Source organism: Hemiscyllium ocellatum, chromosome 24 (assembly GCF_020745735.1).
Source record: "Hemiscyllium ocellatum isolate sHemOce1 chromosome 24, sHemOce1.pat.X.cur, whole genome shotgun sequence".
In the NCBI taxonomy this organism is placed as follows: Eukaryota; Metazoa; Chordata; class Chondrichthyes; order Orectolobiformes; family Hemiscylliidae; genus Hemiscyllium; species Hemiscyllium ocellatum.
The window spans coordinates 54,351,474-54,372,084 of NC_083424.1; the positions used below are offsets into that span (position 1 = coordinate 54,351,474).

General features: G+C 42.3%; 1 protein-coding gene across 2 annotated transcripts in view; it reads left to right on the top strand.

Moving 5' to 3' along the window:
• Positions 1-271: 271 nt before the first annotated feature.
• The window catches only part of patz1 (POZ/BTB and AT hook containing zinc finger 1), a 55,581-nt gene continuing 35,241 nt past the window's right edge, over positions 272-20,611 (top strand). For both annotated transcript variants that reach the window (XM_060843819.1, XM_060843818.1), the window contains exon 1: positions 272-1,792. In XM_060843819.1, coding sequence (XP_060699802.1) covers positions 582-1,792 — 1,211 coding nt within the window. In that variant the 5' untranslated portion in view covers positions 272-581. The remainder of the gene's footprint in view (positions 1,793-20,611) is intronic.

Genomic DNA, 20,611 nt, shown 5'->3' on the forward strand with positions numbered 1-20,611 from the left:
CAGAGGGGGATGGTATAGAACAGAAGGAATGAGGTAACTGTCAGGGTGGGGGTTGTCACTGAGGTGATGGGTTATGATCCTGACTGTGATCTGAAGCAATGCGGGATGGTCTGGGGGTAGCGGGGGATGAGTATGTGTCCTCCCAGGATGGGGGTTGGGGGTGGTGCGTGTCCGGCTGGGAAGCGGAGGTGGGGGGGGTTCCTGCCCGATAGCGGGGGGAGGGGTCGCCGCCAGCGGAAGCGCCCGCGCTGCCATGTTGTTTGGAGGCGGCTCCGGATGGTGGGGGCCCGGGCTCGGAGGTGAAACAAAAGCAGCGGAAGGATCTCCCCCCATCCCTCCGCGGCCCACGCTCAGGCTTCGGCCTAAAGCCATCCCTCAAGCCCGGCTGTCGGTGTGGCTGCAGCATCGGGCTCCCAGAGTCAAGCGAGGCGGGGAGCGTGCTGCTTTCTAAAAAAAAATCTGGAGAGCTTTTCCTTTTATTATTTATTTCTCTTGGGGAGAGGGGGGTGGAGTTTTCTTTTATCCTGTTGTTGTCCCCTGTTTGTCGCTGAGTGAGCGAGCGAGCAGGCGGGCGGGCTGCCATGGAAAGAGCTGCCGAGCAGGCCTGGAACAGCTACACCTACCAGGTGAGCCAACACAGTGCCGACATGTTGAAGAAACTCAACGGCCAGAGGAAGAACGGCGGCCGCTTCTGCGATGTGGTGCTGCGGGTGGGCGACGAGAGCTTCCCGGCTCACAAGGCCGTGCTGGCCGCCTGCAGCGACTACTTTGAGTCAGTGTTCGGGTCGGCGGCGGCGGGGGACGAGGCGGCGGGCCGCGAGCTGGAGATGCACACTATCAGCGCCAAGGTCTTCAGGGACATCCTGGACTTCGCCTACACCTCCCGCATCGTGGTCAGGCTGGAGAGCTTCCCCGAGCTCATGACAGCTGCCAAGTTCTTGCTGATGAGGTCCATCATCGAGATCTGCCAGGAGGTCATCAAACAGTCCAACGTCCAGATCATGGTGCCCCCAGCCCGAGGTGATATGATGCTCTTTCGCCCCGCAGCTAATGTGGACTTCGGCTTTACCCTCGATCTTGCCGCTGCTACTTGTGCCAATGGGACCTTTGTGGGTGAGAATGGACACCTACTGGGGGCTGGTGAGGTCAAAGTGGGCAGCCCCGGTGCCCCTGCAGCTAGCCTGCCCTCCTTGCCTGGCTCACTGCCTGCTGTGGATGGTATGGTGACCTCGCCTGCTGCACCTACACTTGTGGCTGGTCAGTTCCAGGCCCCAGTGAACTCGGTGGGCACCGATCATGCCAAGGTTAAGAGGGGACGTGGGCGGCCTCGGAAATCCTCCTTGCTGGATCTGCCATTGCTGACGGCCCCTTTGGCCATGAGAGATGAGGGTTTTTACCCCTGCAGCTTTTGTGGGAAAGTCTTCAAGAATGCAAATCGCCTGTTGCTCCACGAGGCTCAACATACTGGGCTGAGTGTGGAGCTGGCGTCGGGGGAAAATCAACTTCCAGGACTCAGTGATGGTCTGCTGGCATCGTCGAGTGGCCTCGATCTTCCTCGTAAAAGAGGGAGAATGCGGAAAAATGTGGCCTGTGAGCTTTGTGGCAAAGCTTTCAGGGACGTTTACCACTTGAATCGGCACAAACTGTCGCATTCGGGGGAGAAGCCATTTGAATGTCCTATCTGCCACCAGCGATTCAAGCGAAAGGACCGGATGACTTATCACATTCGATCTCATGATGGAGCGGTGGGCAAACCTTACATTTGCATCAGCTGTGGAAAGGGCTTTTCCAGGTGAGTAGAAAGAGTTAATTTCTCTTTAACACTTAAAATGCCGAATCAGGAGAAATTATCTGGTTAGCACAGTAAACCCTGTGCAAGTGATGAGAACAAACCAGATTGAAAAACTGAAGGTAGTTTGGAGAAATTGGAATTCTAAGAGTATTAAGATTTCCAAATTATCTCCACTTGCAATGTGTCAAACATTTAAGCAGTAGTTATAATTCTCTGACTTTCAAACTCATGCACCTTAAATGTAACATTGGCCACATATTTGATGGTAAGTATTTCAGGACCTTAATTTGGGAGTGCATTGTGAACAATCTTAATTGCATTTCTCCTTTCAACTTCCTTAAAATAAAATTAAAATGTCAACCTGGGAAAAAAAGAATGGTAGAAAATTTGAAATTGCTGGGATTTTGAAAGAGGAAGTTATCTAACTCTCAGAATTGAAAGTCAGGTTAAATCCAGTTTGAAGACGCATTCAAAAGAGCATTGTCACCATAAGTTAAAGTGTACTTTTTTACTGAGTGCAGCATTCCAAAGCATTTAGAAAGTCATGTTATGTTATATTGTCTACATTTAAAAATAACAGGTGTATTGTTTCAAATCAAACTTTGTGCTTAATATAGATAATTATTTTTCAATTCTGGATGCAGTGTGAGATTAAAAAAGGGAAATATTTAATCTGTCTCATTAAAGTTCAATAATTTATGGTGAAGGATTATAGCTAAACAAAAGTAACAGGGTCTATTAGACAAAGAGCAGCATGGAGTTAAAATTCCTATTGTCTTTCAGCGATAAAGTTTGAATCTCTGAACTTGCCTTAAATCCTGTAGTAATAGATGGTAACTTTCTATTCTGAAAATATGTGCTCTGTATTTATTTTAAGACATTGCTTAACAGAAAGAGCCCTATTTTTCAACACAATCTCCACCATTTTGTAAGCCCTTTGCAAGTACTAACACCGCCCCCCCCCCCAGCTTCTGTCTTCCAGGCCGCCCCCAAGTGTTATCCACAGAGCATTGCTAGGCATGCTGTTACAGGCTGTGTGATCATCAATGAAACGCCAATAACCAGAGGGCATGTACAAACAGCACTATTTCACTCAACTTCAGAAGTTTGTTTCTTATTCTCTACCCTCCAAGTTTACTCAGCTGAGATTTTAGAAATTTTTCTTATTCACTCTCAGAATGTGGGCATCTCTGGCTAGGCCAGCATTTATTGCCCATCCCTAATTGTCCAGAGGGCAGTTAAGAGTCACATGTAGACCGGACCAGGTAAGGATAGTTGTTTGCTTCCCTTAAGGACCTTAGTTTCCTAGCCTACATGTTAATACACCTGATTGCACTGATGATGGCTGATTTCTTTCTTGCTTCTGAATTTTTATCACATTGTTTCTTTTGTCCTCAAGATCTTGTGGTATGTTAGAAGGCCAGGTGAACAGTAAACTTACAGGCTCAGCTAGTAGCATTATAAGACTGGAGTAAGGAGCAACACGTGGGCCAGGAAAGAAAATGGGAATAAGTCTGATCTTATTGAATGGTGGAAGTGGATTCTCTTGCTCCTAGTTCTTGGGTTCGAGGCACATGTACTGCTTCGCACTATTCACTTTGTTAGTTGGTTTTTACCCATGTTTCAGATTGCATCAATGCAGTCAGCTGGGATTCAGTTACATCCGCCCCCAGGGTTGAAATTTTCATATTGTGGAAAAATATCAGTGGAGCAATAGGGATTTTGATTTAGATTTACAGAAAGTAGGTAATTACGTTCTCTGACCTCATTTGAGTGTTGTTTATCGACAACATTTAGTATAGGCAAAAGTGAGGGCTGCAGATGCTGGAAACCAGAGTTTAGATTAGAGCAGTGCTGGAAACTGATGAAGGGCTTTTGCCTGAAACATCGATTTTCCTGCTGCTCAGATGCTGCCTGACCTGCTGTGCTTTTCCAGCACCACTCTAATCTAGACAATGTTTAGTGTGTCTTATTGCTGGTTGCATGTGTGTGTCTAGTTTAAACATTTGCAGGATGAATTAAAAGCACCACTCTGGAAATGTTTCTCTCGATCACTGTTTGGCTATGAGCATTGCTAGCAAGTTTGGCGTTTATTGCCCACTTCAAATTACTTTGAGAAGGTGAACCACTTCCTTGAACCATGTGATATAGGTGCTTTCACAGTTCTACGAGAGTGTTCCAAGATGTTTACTCAGTGAAAGTGAAAGAAAAGTGATAAAGTTTTTAAGTCAGAATAATGTGTAGCATGGAAGTAAATGTATGAGTTTTGTGGTCTGCTGCCTTCATTCCTCTGGGTGATTGAGCTCAGGTTTTGACGATGCTGTTGAACAAGCCTTGCAGAGCTCCTGCTGTTCAGTATATGTTATGCATTTACAGAGGAACCTCAATTATCTGGAGAAGATCTCAAGGTACCAGTAGAAACATTACATCAAAGACATGTTTCCAACACTGATCAAGTCTTTTGTTTACAGTGATTAAAAGTGAACTCGACTCACTGAAATGCTGCCAAGAACAGTCCTGGACATCGATGAGGAGCCCAGGCACTGGATCTCACTCCTTCACACCCCCCCCCACCCCCACCCCCACCAACTTTCCCTGGAGTTCTACACAGGGGTGTACCCTAAACCCCCTTCCACAGATAATCTCTCCAATGTTGTCCTATACAGGGCAACATTACTGTTGGTGTCCGGTTCAGCTGCCCCAGAGGGGGTGGGGATGGACAGGGGTTGGGGCGGTGTTGGATGGGGTGGGGAGGCAGCAGTGTTGGGGACGGCCGGGAGCTCGTGTACGGTATGCTGCTGCCTTGTCTCCTGAACGGGCAGTGGACTTAACAGAAAACTCCGAGCCCCAGAGGAAAGACGTCAAATCAACTAATCAAATAAGCAGTTATTGCATATGGATAATCCAGGTTCCTCTGTACACACTGCTGCCACTGAGACACAGTGACTGAGAGAGTGAATGTTGATAGGCTGCCAATCACGTGGGCTGTTTATTGGATTGTCTCAAGCTTCTTGACTATTGTTTGACCCGAAATTGTTCAGGCAAGTGGAGTATATTTTATCTCAATTCTGACCATTACCTTATAGATGGTGTCATTACTTGAGTTACTCATTTAAAATTCCCAGTCTCTGCCCTACTCCTATAAACACAGTATTTATTTGGCTGATTAAGTTTAGTTTCTGTTAAATGGTAAATTCTCAGCCTATTGATAGTGGGGGGATTCAGTGATAATAATGATCTTGAATGTCAAAGTGAGATGGCTAGATTCTCTCTGTTGGAGATGGTTGTGTAATGTGAATATTATTTGTCAGGTCTTGCTACATGTGGACATGACTGTATCAGTAGCTGAGGAGTTATGAGTGGTGCTAAATATTGTGCAATACAGCGAACATCTTATGATGGAAGGAAGGACATTGATGAAGCGTGAGACAGTAGCCTGTGAAACTCTTGCAGAGATGCCTAAGTGATGTAATTATTGGCCTCTGATAACTACAACCATCTTTTATGTTGGGTCTGTTACCATCCAGCAGACTGCTCTCTTTCGTGTGCCTGCTCAGTCTCATTCTCTCTTGTGGCTACTTTTGCTGTTATTCTTCTGCACTCACCCTCATGCTCTCTCTCTGTCATTCACTGTCTTGTCGTTTTGCCCTTGCCCTCCTGCTTGCTGTCATTCCTTCACACTTTGTCTCCAGTTTATCCTCCTGCTCTCACTTTGAACCAAGAATGTGATGACATCTGAAGCTTAGAGTCTCTTGATGAACCAGCTGAGCATTGGTGAGCATATTATTGCTGTATAACTGGCATTTGATAGCACCGCCCATCTTCCTTCGTTTTGATGATTAAGTGTGGATTGGTGGGAAGGTCATTGGCCAAATTGGAATTGGTCCTGTTTTGTCGAGGGCAACAGTTTCTGTCTCCCCACCTAGGATGAATTGCTGATCGTGACCATTTGGTCCCAGCTGGGTAGAGGTGGGGTGAAATTAAATGGATCTGAGACATTTATGGAGAGGAAAACATGTGACTGCTTCCCAATGACTGACTGAAGAGGAACAGCAGAGGTTGGCTGTTCCTTCTCTCTAGGGCTTGTGTGAAACACAATTGGAAGTAGTTTGAAACCCAACAACATTTTTCTTCTTCCCTCGCAATGAAGACATAATGTGTATTTAGAAGTAATTAAGTATTTTATCTTAAGGATCCAAATACCATGGGACCTCAGGCCATATGCAAAGTGTAAATTCTCATTCAATTAACTGGCTGGTGCTCATAGCCCTTGGTCTTCTGATTTAAGATTTGTTCAACATTAAGCAATGTTGTTCAGAGTAGCCTTTTAAAGGCTTTGAGGCCAGACAATTCAGCAAATATTATGAGCACAATTACATTGAATATTTTAGCGCCACGAGAGCCTAACTGTCTGAGTTTATAGATATAGTTGTACTTAAGGAAAATAGAAGTTACACTTCAGAAGTATTAATTAGTTGTAATGTATTTTCAGATTTCCTGATAATAAGGAATGTGTAGGATCAATCCAAGTTTGTTCTTTTGCCATCACTGAAGCTTTCCACTTTAATCCTGCTGAGCTGTTAATGACGTGACTTTGCCAGTTTGTTTTGAGTGTGAATTTTATTTTTTCCCTAGCAATGTTATAACAGGAGACTCCAGTCATAGGCTTGGATTCTTGTAATTCGCTAACACAGTCTATGATTTGTTCACACTGTGAAGTCCTGATTTCCATTATGTTGCTGTGGGCATTGCTCCAATAGAGACTAAATATGTATTCCCCATTACACTAGGAAGATGGGAGGGGTCGCCAGTGCTTGAAGTAACATAATTATTTAACCAGTTGCTACAAGGTTGAAAATAGTGCAGTGTAGCACTGAAAACCAGGTTGAGTAGGCCTTGAAAGAATGCACACAGGACAGCAGATTGTAGGACTTTCCATTGTGGTGAGGATGGTCGCTTGCAGATAGGTCCAGTCAGATAATTGGTAATCCTATGCTCCAGAGGATGCTAAAATCTAATTGGCTGAATGCATCTTCAAAACTAACTGCATCCTGTCTGCAGTTCGTCATGAATTATCCATCAATGATACCCAATACAGATGGGAAGGAAGCATTTGGCTACAAGGTTTTTGCTTAGTGAAATTTTTTTTTTCATCGAGATGACCCAAACAGAGTGACAAACATTGTGGTGACACAGACATTTTCTTCCATTTTAAAAATTAAAGTTTTCCAACAATCAAGACTGATCACCTGCTTGGAGGTTCATTCCAAAATAATGCCCTGGTTTGATTAGTCAAATATAGTTATTTTTAAGAACTCTGTTAGGCTAAAACAAGAAAAAAATGCATGTTACGACATAACTTGTGGAGTTGTGGGGCTGAATGATTCATTTGTATACTGATTGTGGGTGGAATCCCTGTATGATAGCAGCTGGTTTGTTTAATTCTTATTAATATTTTTGTTGGAATGTTGTATCACTGGGGATATAACAATCTGTAACAATATTCTGAAGCCAGTTACCTTTAATTGTTGAGAAAATGTGGAGCTGGAAGTGCACAGCAGGTCAGACAGCATCAAAAGAGCAGGAAAGTTGACCTTTAAGGGTCCTCACCTGAAACATTGATGTACTATAATTTAACTTTAATTTTAATTGGAAAATAAGTTTCTATTTAATAGTTTAACATTGTGAGCCTTACTATGTATTCCCTTTTAATTATTGACCTTCCATTCTTTTTTCCTCCCTCTCTATGGTTGAGATGTCTTTGGTGCCATGGACTAACTCTGAAATTAGTTCTCTTGAAGTGCATGTTCTGAGGAAAATTGTAAGTATCTGGAATTTGAAGGTCATGTTGAGGCATCATTTAGTTAGTTAGTAGGTAAGTCCTCACTAACAGCATGTGAAATATAGAAATTTACAGAAAGAATCACAAGTATATCAATCTGATTATCATAGTGATCCAATTTAAATACAGGCTGATACAAGACTTTCCTAAGAAAGAAGGCTGGAGTTGCAGCCAGCACAAGTCAAACTGTGTGCAGTGATATGCTGTACTTTCAGTTATGAATACATTCTAGTAACAGAAACTTAAAAAGCAGTGTCCCTTTTCAATTTCAGTTAGAATTACTCACGAGTTTTAATGAGAATAGAAAAGTCTGGTAAAGTATTAATATCTATAATTAAAATAATTCCCTGAAATAGAAGTTGATTGTAACAAAAAGGCTGCTGATTTTTTTTAAACTAAAGGAGAACTTACTGTGGAATAAAAACATCATTAAGATTGTTTAAAAGATGTTGTAAATTTTAAAATTTTGGAGTAATTGATATTTTAGAAGTGGCTCAAAGTTTTAAACAGCTAACTTGTCAAACTGAAGCAGACTAAAATTTCAAACACATCTTGAAAGCCATGGCTGAAATAAAATTTAATACTGATGTTCACCAGGTGATGGCTCTTGATTTGTTGCATGATAATCCAGTTTAGCAGATGAAGTAAATAACATCTAATAATCAATTGAATAAGGATACCGAATTCTGGTAGGAAGAATAAGGAGACGACATGATACCTGGAAAACTAGTGAAAATGGAGTAAAGGAGCAAAGCAGACAAGTTATGCAAAGCCAATTTTTGGTTATAGTTATCTTGCAATGATAAAAAGATATAGCCATGGAGAAGGTGCAGGAACAGCTCAAGGGTTAAAATTGAAACTGAGATGATGTGTTTATCAAAAAGATAGCGTAAACTGGAGGTCACTCTTTGAGAAATGAGAAGGCTGAGAATAGACCAAATGGAGGTCTTTACAATTTTCGAGTTTGTTAGGGTAGTTTTGGTAGTGTTATCACTATTTGTAGGGGAGGCTATAGATAAAGAAAATAATCAGCAATTAATCTCTTGGGGAATTCAGGGAAAAAGTTCTTTATCTAGGAAGTGGTTAAAATGTGGAAAACGTTACCATAAAGTATTGAGATAAATAGCATAGATGCGTTTATGAGGAAGCCAATCATGGAAGTACAAATAAATAGAAGGCTGTGCTGATCAGTTAGGATCAGCAGGAGGTGATTTATCTGAAGCATAAACACAGGCATAGACCAATTGAGCGAAATTACCTGTTGTCGACTCAATGTTATTTCAATGTATTGTTATTTGTATTCAGACATTTGATTTGTTTCATACCTTATTTAACTTCAGTGAAATTTACAATTCAAAAACTTTTTTTTTCCTGCCTTTTTGAGAGGCTTCAAAGATGAATTATTTGCAGAGCTATTATTTAAAACAGGGAGGATGGGTGGAATAAAAAAAGATAAAATACTCAATAGTTCATTGCTGTTCTTAGGGTTAGCACTGGATCATTATTTACATTGCAGATTGCGTCTCTATCTAGTTCCGAAAATTTGAGCCCTTAGCAATTAAGGCATCGCCACCTCCTAACTCTCCCACCCCGATCATGTGAAAGGATCATGTCTTTAAAATGAATATCAGATCATTTGAGTGGACTGTGTGGATGTCATTTTTGAGGACTTGAGCATTCCTTATACTGTTACAGCCATTTTGGTTATCATGTGCTTATAGTGGGTTGTTGAATTCTGTTGCCATGATTTTTTGAGAAGATAAAATCTCTCACGAGACCATTTAGTCCATTGTGCCTGTACCTGTTCTTTCCTAAGACCAAAGTTAATGCAGTTGAATTGATCATCTGCTTAGATATGAACTAGCACTTGAGATTATGGCTTTTATGAGGTATGTACAATTGTCTTTTAGTTTTTGTTCCTGGGAGGAGGGAATTGCTAGTTAGGCCAGCATTTATTGCCCATGCTTTTCTGTTCCAAATAATACCTGTATGCGCTTTGAATTGTGTAAATTTTTCACAAAGGTACTTCCTACTTTTAATTATTCCTTTCAATGAAGTTTAAATTATAAAGTTCACAATGTAAAAACGAATCACCGTGCATAAAATAAGATATTGAAAATTGTGCTTATGTTTGTAAAACAGAGGCCGTGCACTTGTGCTGTTTCTCTCCAAATGCAGTTCACCTAGTGACATTCCCCACCTTTTTCTCTGTAGCCCTGCTCATTTCTTTTTTTTCAGATAATGATTTTTTTTTAAACACCATATTCAGTTAGCCTCTATCACAGTCTCAGACAACGCATCCCACTGAGAATCATAGAATCCCTATGTGGAAAGAGGCCATTTGGCCTATTGAGTTAGCACCGAACCCCTGAACAGCATCTCATCTAGACACCAGCCTATCCTTGTAACCCTGCATTTTTGCCATTGCTAATCCACTTAACCTGCATGCTCCTGACTCAGCTTCCTGTTTGAAAAATGGGTTTTCTTTATATTTGATATTGCTTTTTTGTCAATTGATTTCAACTTATGAACAATGATTCTCTATCCTACCACCAAAGGATGCAGTCTGTCATTGGGTTCTGTCCAGTCCCCTCATAATTTTGAATATTTATATCAAAGCACCTTTCAGCTTTCTCTACTCTCAAGAGAACACTCCTAGTTCCTGCAATCTGTCTAAGTAATTGAAATTCCTTATCCCTACGAACTAGGATTGTGAATTTTTTTTGCACTCTTACAAGGACCTTCTTGTCTTCCTTAAGTGTGGTATGTGGAACTGAATGTAATGCTGCAGTTGAGACCAAACTAGCGTTTTCTACAGATAGATCCTAAGTAGCTTGTTTTTGTACTGTTGCCCATGAACCAATATGCTTTATTAACTGCTCTTTAAACCAGTACAGACATCTTCAACAATTTGTGCACATGTGCATTTAGTCCTTTTGCCTCACATTGCTTTAGAATTATATTATTTTTATTGGAGTTCCATGTTTTTTCAATCAAAGTGAAACACTTCAGTTCGCATTAAATTTCAATTGCCACTTGTTTGCCATTTCACACCTTTTCTGTTCTTTTCAAGTTAACATTGACCTCCTCACAATTCACAATAGTTCCAAGTTTTGTGTTACATGCAGTCACAGAATTGAAAATCATTTGACTCATTGTCTTTTCTGACTCACTGAAGGTACAGTCCAGCAATTACCATTTCCTATTTCAGCACATTTTTACTCAGGTAGCAACTAACTCCCTTGTGAAAGCTTTGATTGAACTTGCCTCCAGCATTCTCTTAGGTAGTACATATCAGATTAACCTACCCATGAGGACAAATTCAAACGGGATCTTGGGTTCATGCCAAACTCTTGCATTCAGGTAGCCGCACCACACCAAGTAAGTACTCACCCCACTCACAAGTATATACTTTGTCACACTTGTGCATGCGCACACTCTTGCCTCTTGAACACATACTCACTCTTCCTCCCCCACCCCATCCACGCACTAGCACGCACACACACATTTCCCTCTCCCTCACATGCATACTCAGCTATAAGTCTACGAGGTGAATTTGTATTTGCAGATACATTATATTTTTTTGAAAAAGCACACAATTTGTAGGCAGTCAATGTGACGTTTTATAAACTTCTACTTTGGAAATAGAACTAGTCTGACTCCAGGTTGGGTTAGTGACAGACTCTAACCTCATACCTTTAATGTTGTAGTTCTGTTCGCCGAGCTGGAAGTTTTTGCTGCCAATGTTTCGTTCCCTGGCTAGGGAACATCATCAGTGCTATTGGAGCCTTCTGTGAAGCGCTGCTTTGATGTTTCTTCCGGTATTTATAGTGGTTTGTTCTTGCCGCTTCCGGGTGTCAGTTTCAGCTGTAGTAGTTTGTATGTGGGGTCCAGGTCGATGTGTCTGTTGATGGATGTTCTTTCCGTTTCCGGGTGTCAGTTTCAGCTGTAGTGGTTTGTATATGGGGGTCCAGGTCTATGTGTCTGTTAATGGAGTTTGTGGATGAATGCCAGGAATTCCCTGGCTGTTCTCTGTCTGGCTTGTCCTATGATGGTAGTGTTTTCCCAGTCAAATTCATGTTCCTGGTTGTCTGAGTGTATGGCTACTAGGGATAGCTGGTCGTGTCGTTTTGTGGCTAGCTGATGTTCATGGATGCGGATTGTTAGCTGTCTTCCTGTTTGTCCTATATAGTGTTTTGTGCAGTCCTTGCATGGTATTTTGTAAACTACGTTAGTTTGGCTCGTGCTGGCTATTGGGTCCTTTGTTCTAGTGAGTTGTTGTCTGAGTGTGGAAGTTGGCTTGTGTGCTGTTATGAGTCCTAAGGGTCGCAGTAGTCTGGCTGTCAGTTCTGAGACGCTCCTGACGTATGGTAGTGTGGCTAGTCCTTTTGGTTGTGGCATGTCTTCGTTCCGTGGTCTATCTCTTAGGCATCTGTTGATAAAGTTGCGTGGATATCCGTTTTTGGCGAATACCTCGTATAGGTGTTCCTCTTCCTCTTTTCGCAGTTCTGGTGTACTGCAGTGTGTTGTGGCTCTTTTGAATAGTGTCCTGATGCAGCTTCGTTTGTGTGTGTTGGGGTGGTTACTTTCATAGTTTAGGACTTGGTCTGTGTGTGTTGGTTTCCTGTGTACCCTTGTGGTGAATTCTCCGTTGGGTGTTCTCTCTACTAACACGTCTAGGAATGGGAGTTGGCTATCCTTTTCCTCTTCTTTCGTGAATCGTATTCCTGTGAATCGTAAACTCTGGATCAGATACGTCGATGACACCTTTGTAATCATCAAAAACACAGAAATAGAAAAAACACACCGAATCATCAACGCCACACTCACAGGAATACGATTCACGAGAGAAGAGGAAAAGGATAGCCAACTCCCATTCCTAGACGTGTTAGTAGAGAGAACACCCAACGGAGAATTCACCACAAGGGTACACAGGAAACCAACACACACACACCAAGTCCTAAACTATGAAAGTAACCACCCCAACACACACAAACGAAGCTGCATCAGGACACTATTCAAAAGAGCCACAACACACTGCAGTACACCAGAACTGCGAAAAGAGGAACACCTATACGAGGTATTCGCCAAAAACGGATACCCACGCAACTTTATCACCAGATGCCTAAGAGATAGACCACGGAACGAGGACATGCCACAACCAAAAGGACTAGCCACACTACCATACGTCAGGAGCGTCTCAGAACTGACAGCCAGACTACTGCGACCCTTAGGACTCATAACAGCACACAAGCCAACTTCCACACTCAGACAACAACTCACTAGAACAAAGGACCCAATAGCCAGCACGAGCCAAACTAACGTAGTTTACAAAATACCATGCAAGGACTGCACAAAACACTATATAGGACAAACAGGAAGACAGCTAACAATCCGCATCCATGAACATCAGCTAGCCACAAAACGACACGACCAGCTATCCCTAGTAGCCATACACTCAGACAACCAGGAACATGAATTTGACTGGGAAAACACTACCATCATAGGACAAGCCAGACAGAGAACAGCCAGGGAATTCCGAGAGGCATGGCATTCATCCACAAACTCCATTAACAGACACATAGACCTGGACCCCATATACAAACCACTACAGCTGAAACTGACACCCAGAAACGGCAAGAACATCCATCAACAGACACATCGACCTGGACCCCACATACAAACTACTACAGCTGAAATTGACACCCGGAAGCGGCAAGGACAGACCACTATAAATACCGGAAGAAACATCAAAGCAGCGCTTCACAGGAGGCTCCAATAGCACTGATGATGTTCCCTAGCCAGGGAACGAAACGTTTGCAGCAAAAACTTCCAGCTCGGCGAACAGAACCACAACAACGGACACCCGAGCTACAAATCTTCAACCAGACTTCATACCTTTAATGCATTCTCTGAGCTGAGATGTCACTTTTTATTTAAGATACTGATAAAGCCTTAAGCTATCTCGGTGCTATAACTTGAAAGAAATTCTGGGATTCAAAGTGACTAAAGACTTAACAGCAATCTAGGTTTGTTCAATACATCCTTTCAGTTGTATGACACTTTGATCTTTTACTATAAATTCTGTGTCCTATGATCCTGCCTCACTGCCTACCTGATGAAGGAGTAGCTCTTCGAAAGCTTGTACTTTCAAATAAACCTGTTGGACTATAACCTGGTGTTGTGTGATTTTTAACTTTGTCCACCCCAGTCCAACACCAGCACCTCCACATTATGTGAAAAACATTATTCTTTGTGTCACCATTGGTTCTTTGACTAATTACCATCGACCTATGTCCTCGATTCTTCTGCCATTGGGAACATTTCCCCGACTTACTCTGTCCAGATTCTTCTTGATTTTTGAACACCTTTATCAAATCTTCTCTCCGTTTTCTCTTTCAAATGAAGTCAATTTCTAATGTCTCTGATCTATCTACATAACAGAAGTTTCACACATGGAGTTATTCTCATGTTTGCAAAAGTTGAAATTACATCCTGTGTGCCAAAGACTAGGTCATTAATAAAAATTATGAAGAGTTGAGTTCAAACTCTGAAACCTTCCCTCCAGCGCAAAAAATATTCAGTTACCACTGCATTCTGTTACTTGTCATGATGCCAATTTTATGCCCATGTTGCTACAGTTCTTTTATATGCTATGAGCCAAAACTTATCTGTCAACTCTGTTTTGTCGCACTTCATCAAATGCTGAAATCACTTTGGGCAGTTTGTTTAAAAATATCTAAAGCGGCAATGAGTAATTTGTTTGAAAAATGCATCATTATCTGGCAAGAGCATATTATATTTACAAACTATGACTCTGAGGCACTGAAGCTGTGCTCCTAACTTCTTATATCGTTTAAAACTAATGTCCATGTTTTTAACATTAAAATTGAATAGTCCTCTGTTTTCTAAATGTTCAGTTGCCACAAATGTAGCTTTGAAGTTTGGTTTATCTTCTTTAAATTTTCAGTCACCAAATGGTTCTGCAATGTGCAGCAATGGGCTGTGCTGGTGGTCTGGAATGTTGAAGGTGAACTGAGCTGGGAGTGAATTCTTCGGTGTTGACGAGTATTTCTCAGTCAGGTGGAAGGGAATTCTGGAATGTGACAAAGCTAAATCATTCTTCCAGTAGTGCAGGACCATTCAAGAATCTTCAATTTTCAAACAAATATGACTTGGGCGAATATATGTTTAAAATATATGAAAATATGAAGAATTTGCATTTAGATTGTGCATCTCATGTAATCCCAAAGTGCTTTTCAATTGGTGATTCAATCGAGCTCATCATTGTTTTCAAACAATTAATTTGCCCACTGCACGATCCCACAAGTAACAACTAGATAAATGACTTGTTGAATCTGCTTTTTGGTTAGGCCACTGCAAGTTCTTTTTGTGGGTAGGAGAAGTCTTGGTTTAATGTCTGGTTAAAAATATTATTTCTGGTAGTGCAGTGCTGTCAGAAACATCAGTGTATGTTATATATTCAAGCTCCTGGAATGAAACTTGTACTTGGAACATGGAGATAGGTGGGCTACTGACTGAACCAATATTGTTTTCCCTGCTTCTGTTGACTGTCTGTAGGTTAGTTGTCACTTGCACTTGGGCAAAGTTATATATTTATTTAAATGTTCAGTCGCTAAGTGAAGTTGTTACTGTATTTTTGATAAGAATTTCAGTTTGACAGGTTTTTAAGCACCACTCTGGTCCTGAACCCATTTTGAATGTTCAGAGTTCTTAGTACATAATTTTCACCACCTCTTGAAACTCATCTTGTGCTTTATAACTCCCAGATTCTTGAGTGTGAGAAATATAACTCTGGGAAGGCAATAATAACACCTAGGGCAATATGAGAACTCTTGTAGTATGATAACGAACTATATTTTTATATGAAAGAGAGTTTTAAATTACTTTTGTATACTTGTCAAAACATTGACAATTGAATCCACTGCTACACACTGGACTGTAGTTGCATTGGAAACTGTGTATTAACTCGCAACAGTGACTCCTGATTGGCAATAAACTCTGACCTTATGTTGCTTAAACACCCATTTACTTGAGCAGGTTGAAGGGCAATAATTTTATGTTCATGAATATGGATGTAACTTTGTAGTATCATGAGACACTCAATTGTAAGATCACAAGATGTGTTGAGTTGAGGATAGCCATTCAGTCCGTCAGAGCTCGTTTATTTAGAATGTATTTATTCTCCTGACTGCAGCATTCGTTTGCCTCATAAATGATGCAAAATCTGTTCTGTTCATGGCTGTCTGATAGCAGTCTTTTTTTTTCAAAATTAGTTTGCCCCCACCACTCGCAACTTGCTCTTGATCGTATTGTCCTTCAGAATTATTGCCCATATCTGATCCTGTTTTCCTTTGCAAAGTCGTTGATTATGTTATTTTGCCTCAAACCTAATTGATCCTGCAGTTTTATACTTTAATCCTTTCGATAGAATTTCTATTCCTTGCAAAATACAGAAATGGCCCTTATCGAGGCACAAATGACATCTCATGTGACTAACTGTGATAAACTATCCATTTGCATCCTTCCCTAATATCTGCTGCCTTCGACAGTTGTTTGATTATGCCATTGTCATCTAAGCACCCTCCCACAGCATTTTTTATTCATTCATTCATTCATGTGATGTGGGCATCATTGGTTAGACCAGCATTTATTGGCCATGCTTGATTACCTTTGAGAAAGTAGTGATGTTTCCTTTTTGCACTGCTGAACTTCATGGGGCATAGATATAAGGTAGGAGATTCCATGAATTTTCACCCTGTTACAATGAAAGAATGGCAGTTATGGTTCGAAGTCTCTATGGTGTATGGCTTGTAAGGCAACATTTAAGTGTTAGTGTTCTTGTGCATCTGCTGCTCTTGTCCTATCTAGTAGAATTCACTGATTTGGAAGCTGTTGTTTTTGGACCTTCTTGAATTGCTGCAGCGCAGATCGAAAATGGTTTGTCGAAAATAGAAGGAATGCTTGTTCAAAATAAAAGATGAGGTATCAATAAAACAAGCTACCTTGTTGAATTTGTTAAGTGTTGATAGAGCTGCTCTCATGCAAGTAGAGAGTATTCCTTCACAGTCCTTATTTGTACCTTGTATATGGTAGAAAGCTTTGGAGCGTGAATTACTTGCCTCAGAATTCCTAGTCTCTAAGTTGTTTTTGTAACTACTATCATTTTATGGATGGTCAAGTTCAAGTTCTGGTGATTAGTAATCCTCAGAGTCTTAATTGTTGGCAGTTTAACAATGGTAATGCCTTTGAATCTTGAGGGGATGTGGTTAGATTTTCTGATTTGGGCTTGGTCATTGCCAGGCGTTTGAGTGGCTTGAATGTTACTTTCCACCTATCAGCTCAACCACAAATGTTGTCTAGGTCTTGCTGTGTATGGACATCAACTGCTTCAATGTCTGAGGAGCCACCAAAGGTACTGAACATTGTATGATCATCAGTGAACATCTCCACTTCTGATCTTTTATGATGGAGGGGTGATGAAAGTGTTTGAGCCTAGGATACTATCTTGAGAAACTCCTGCAAGAATGATCCGGCAGAGATGTTTGCCCTCCAAAAGTCACAACCAGTTTCCATTGTGCTTGGTGTGACTCCCGCCAATAGAGAGTTCACTTCTTAATTCTAATATACTTCATTTTTACTAGGAGTGCTTAGTGCCACATGTGGTTGAATGCTAATTTGATGTGAAGCAGTCACTGTCACCTAAATTATGAAGTTTAGCTGTTTTGTCCATAGTTGGACCAAAGCTGCAGTGATGTTAGGAGCTGAGTGGCTCTGGCAACATCCAAACTGGATGTCAGTGAGTTGGTAATTGCTAGTGAGTGTTGCTTGATAGTACTATCAACAACCACTTCCAACACAAGGACAAAGCCCTCCCGTTCCTCACCTTCCACCCCACCAACCTCTGTATACATCGCATCATTCTCCGCCACTTCTGCCACCTCCAAATTGACCCCACCACCAGAGAGATATTTCCCCCCTCATTCATACCAGCGTTCTGGGGAGTCATGCCCTCCATGATTCCCTCATCAGATCCATGCCTGCCCACCAGCCCACAACCAACTCCAGGCACCTCCCCCTGCCACTGCAGGAAGTGCAAAATCTGCACCCACACCTCCCCCATCACCTCCGTTCAAGGGCCAAAAAGGATCCTTCCACATCCGATAGAAATTTACCTGTACCTCCACCAATGTCATCTACTGTTTCTCTTGCACCCATTGTGGTCTCCTCTACATCGAGGAGATAGGATGCCAACTTGCGGATCGTTTCAGAGAACATCTCTAGGACACGCGTATCAACCAACCCCACTACCCTGTGGGTCAACACTTCAACTCCCCCTCGCATTGCCCAACCCTTACCACCCGACGTCTAGAGAAAGAATGCCTCATATTCCATCTTGGGACCCTGCAACAACACAGGATCAATGTGGATTTCACCAGTTTCCTCACTGCACCCCCCCCCCCCCCCCCCCCACCCCCAATATTATCCCAGTCCCAAGCCTCCAACTCAGCACCGCCCTCTTGACCTGTCCATCACCTTCCCCATTTATCTGCTCCACCCTCCTCCCCGACCTTTCACCTTCTCCCCACCTTCATCTACCTCTCGAGTTCAAAGCTATCTTCACCCCATCTCCCTCCCATTTATCTTTCAGCCCCTTGGCCCCTAAGCCTCATTCTTGATGAATGGCTTGTGCCCGAAAACTCAATTCTCCTGCTGTTGGGATGTTGCCTGACCTGCTATGCTTTTTCCAGCACCACACTATTGATTCTCATCTGCAGTCCTCACTTTCTCCTTCCATCACATTTACCAATGTTCAGGAGTAGACTTGGTGACAGTGTGATAATTGGCTATGTTGGTTCTGGCTTGCTTTTTGTGTACAGGACATGGAATCCGTAAAGTGGGGAAAGAGGCCATTCAGCTCATCACGTTTGTACCAACCCTCCAAAGAGCACTTGGACCCCATAATCCCAGATTTACCATGGTAAATCCACTGATTATCCATTGAATAATCAACTTAACCTGCACATCCCTGGGGCAATTTAACATGGCCTAGATTGCACATCTTTGGACTTTGGGAGGAAACTGGAGCACCTGGCCAAAACCCAAATGGATACTGAGAGAAGTGCAAACTCCACACAGTCATGCAAGGCTGGGATCGAACCTGGGTCTCTGGTGCAGTGAGGCAGCAGTACTCACCACTAAGCTGCCCATACCTGAGTAATTTTCTACATTGTTGGGTAGATGACAATATTGTAGCTATACTGGAACGGTTTGGCTGAACCTGTGGCTAATTTTTTAAAAAATTAATTCATGGAATATGGCTGCAACACATGGGCTGGCATTTATTGTTCATTTCTAACTGCCCTTCAGAAGTTGTGGTGAGCTGTTTTCTTTATCGCTGTACAAATAACTCTGTTAGAGCAGGTTTTCCATGTTTTGACCCATGACACCGAGGGGACATTGATATATATACAAATATATCAATGGCTTGTAAGGGAACTTGCAAGTGATATTGTTCTTCTTATCTGCTGTCCTTGTCCCTTTTAGGTGGTATTGGTCATGGGGGTTTAGAATGTGCCATCTAGGGATTCTTCATGAATTTCTGCACTGCGTCATTTAAAAGGAAGCATTTGTGGTGGAGGGAGTGAATGTTTGTAGATATGCAAATCAAAGGGACTACCACTATCTTGGTATTAAGCTTCTTGAGTATTGTTGGAGCAGTCTAATTCATGCTAGAGGAGGGTATTCCATCACATACCTGTACCTATGTCTTGTAGATGGTAGACATGCTTTGGGAAGACAGGACTCCTAGCCTCTGACCTGCCATTTAAACTATTGTATTCATAATTGTGTTGAGCCACAACACACTGCAGTACACCAGAACTGCGAAAAGAGGAAGAGGAACACCTATACAAGGTATTCGCCAAAAACGGATACCCACGCAACTTTATCAACAGATGCCTAAGAGACAGACCACGGAACGAGGACATGCCACAACCAAAAGGACTAGCCACACTACCATACATCAGGAGCATTTCAGAACTGACAGCCAGACTACTGCGACCCTTAGGACTCATAACGGCACACAAACCAACAGCCACGCTCAGACAACAACTTACTAGAACAACATGAGCAAAACTAATGTAGTTTAGAAAATACCATGCAAGGACTGCACAAAACACTATATAGGACAAACAGGAAGACAGCTAACAATCCGCATACATGAACATCAACTAGCCACGAAACGACACGACCAGCTATCCCTAGTAGCCACACACGCAGACAACAAGCAACATGAATTCGACTGGGAAAACACTACTATCATAGGGCAAGCCAGACAGAGAACAGCCAGGGAATTCCTAGAGGCATGGCATTCATCCACAAACTCCATCAACAAACACATCGACCTGGACCCAATATACCAACCACTACAGCGGACAGCTGAAACTGACACTCGGAAGCGGCAAGGACAGACCACTATAAATACCGGAAGAAACATCAAAGAAGCGCTTCGCAGGAGGCTCCAGAGCACTGATTATGTCGCCTAGCCAGGGGACGAAACGCTTGCAACAAAAACTTCCAGCTCGGCGAACAGAACCACAACAACGAGCACCCGAGCTACAAATCTTCGCACAAATATTGTATTCATATGGCTAGTCTGGTGCTGTTTATGGTCAATGGTAACCCCCAGGATAGAGTCATAGAGATGTACAGCATGGAAACAGACCCTTCGGTCCAACCCGTCCATGCTGACCAGATATCCCAACCCAATTTAGTCCTACCTGCCAGCACCCGGCCCATATCCCTCAAACCCTTCCTATTCATAGACCCATCCAAATGCCTCTTAAATGTTGCAACTGTACCAGCCTCCACCACATCCTCTGGCAGCTCATTCCATACACGTACCATCCTCTGCGTGAAAACGTTGCCCCTTAGGTCCCTTTTATATCTTTCCC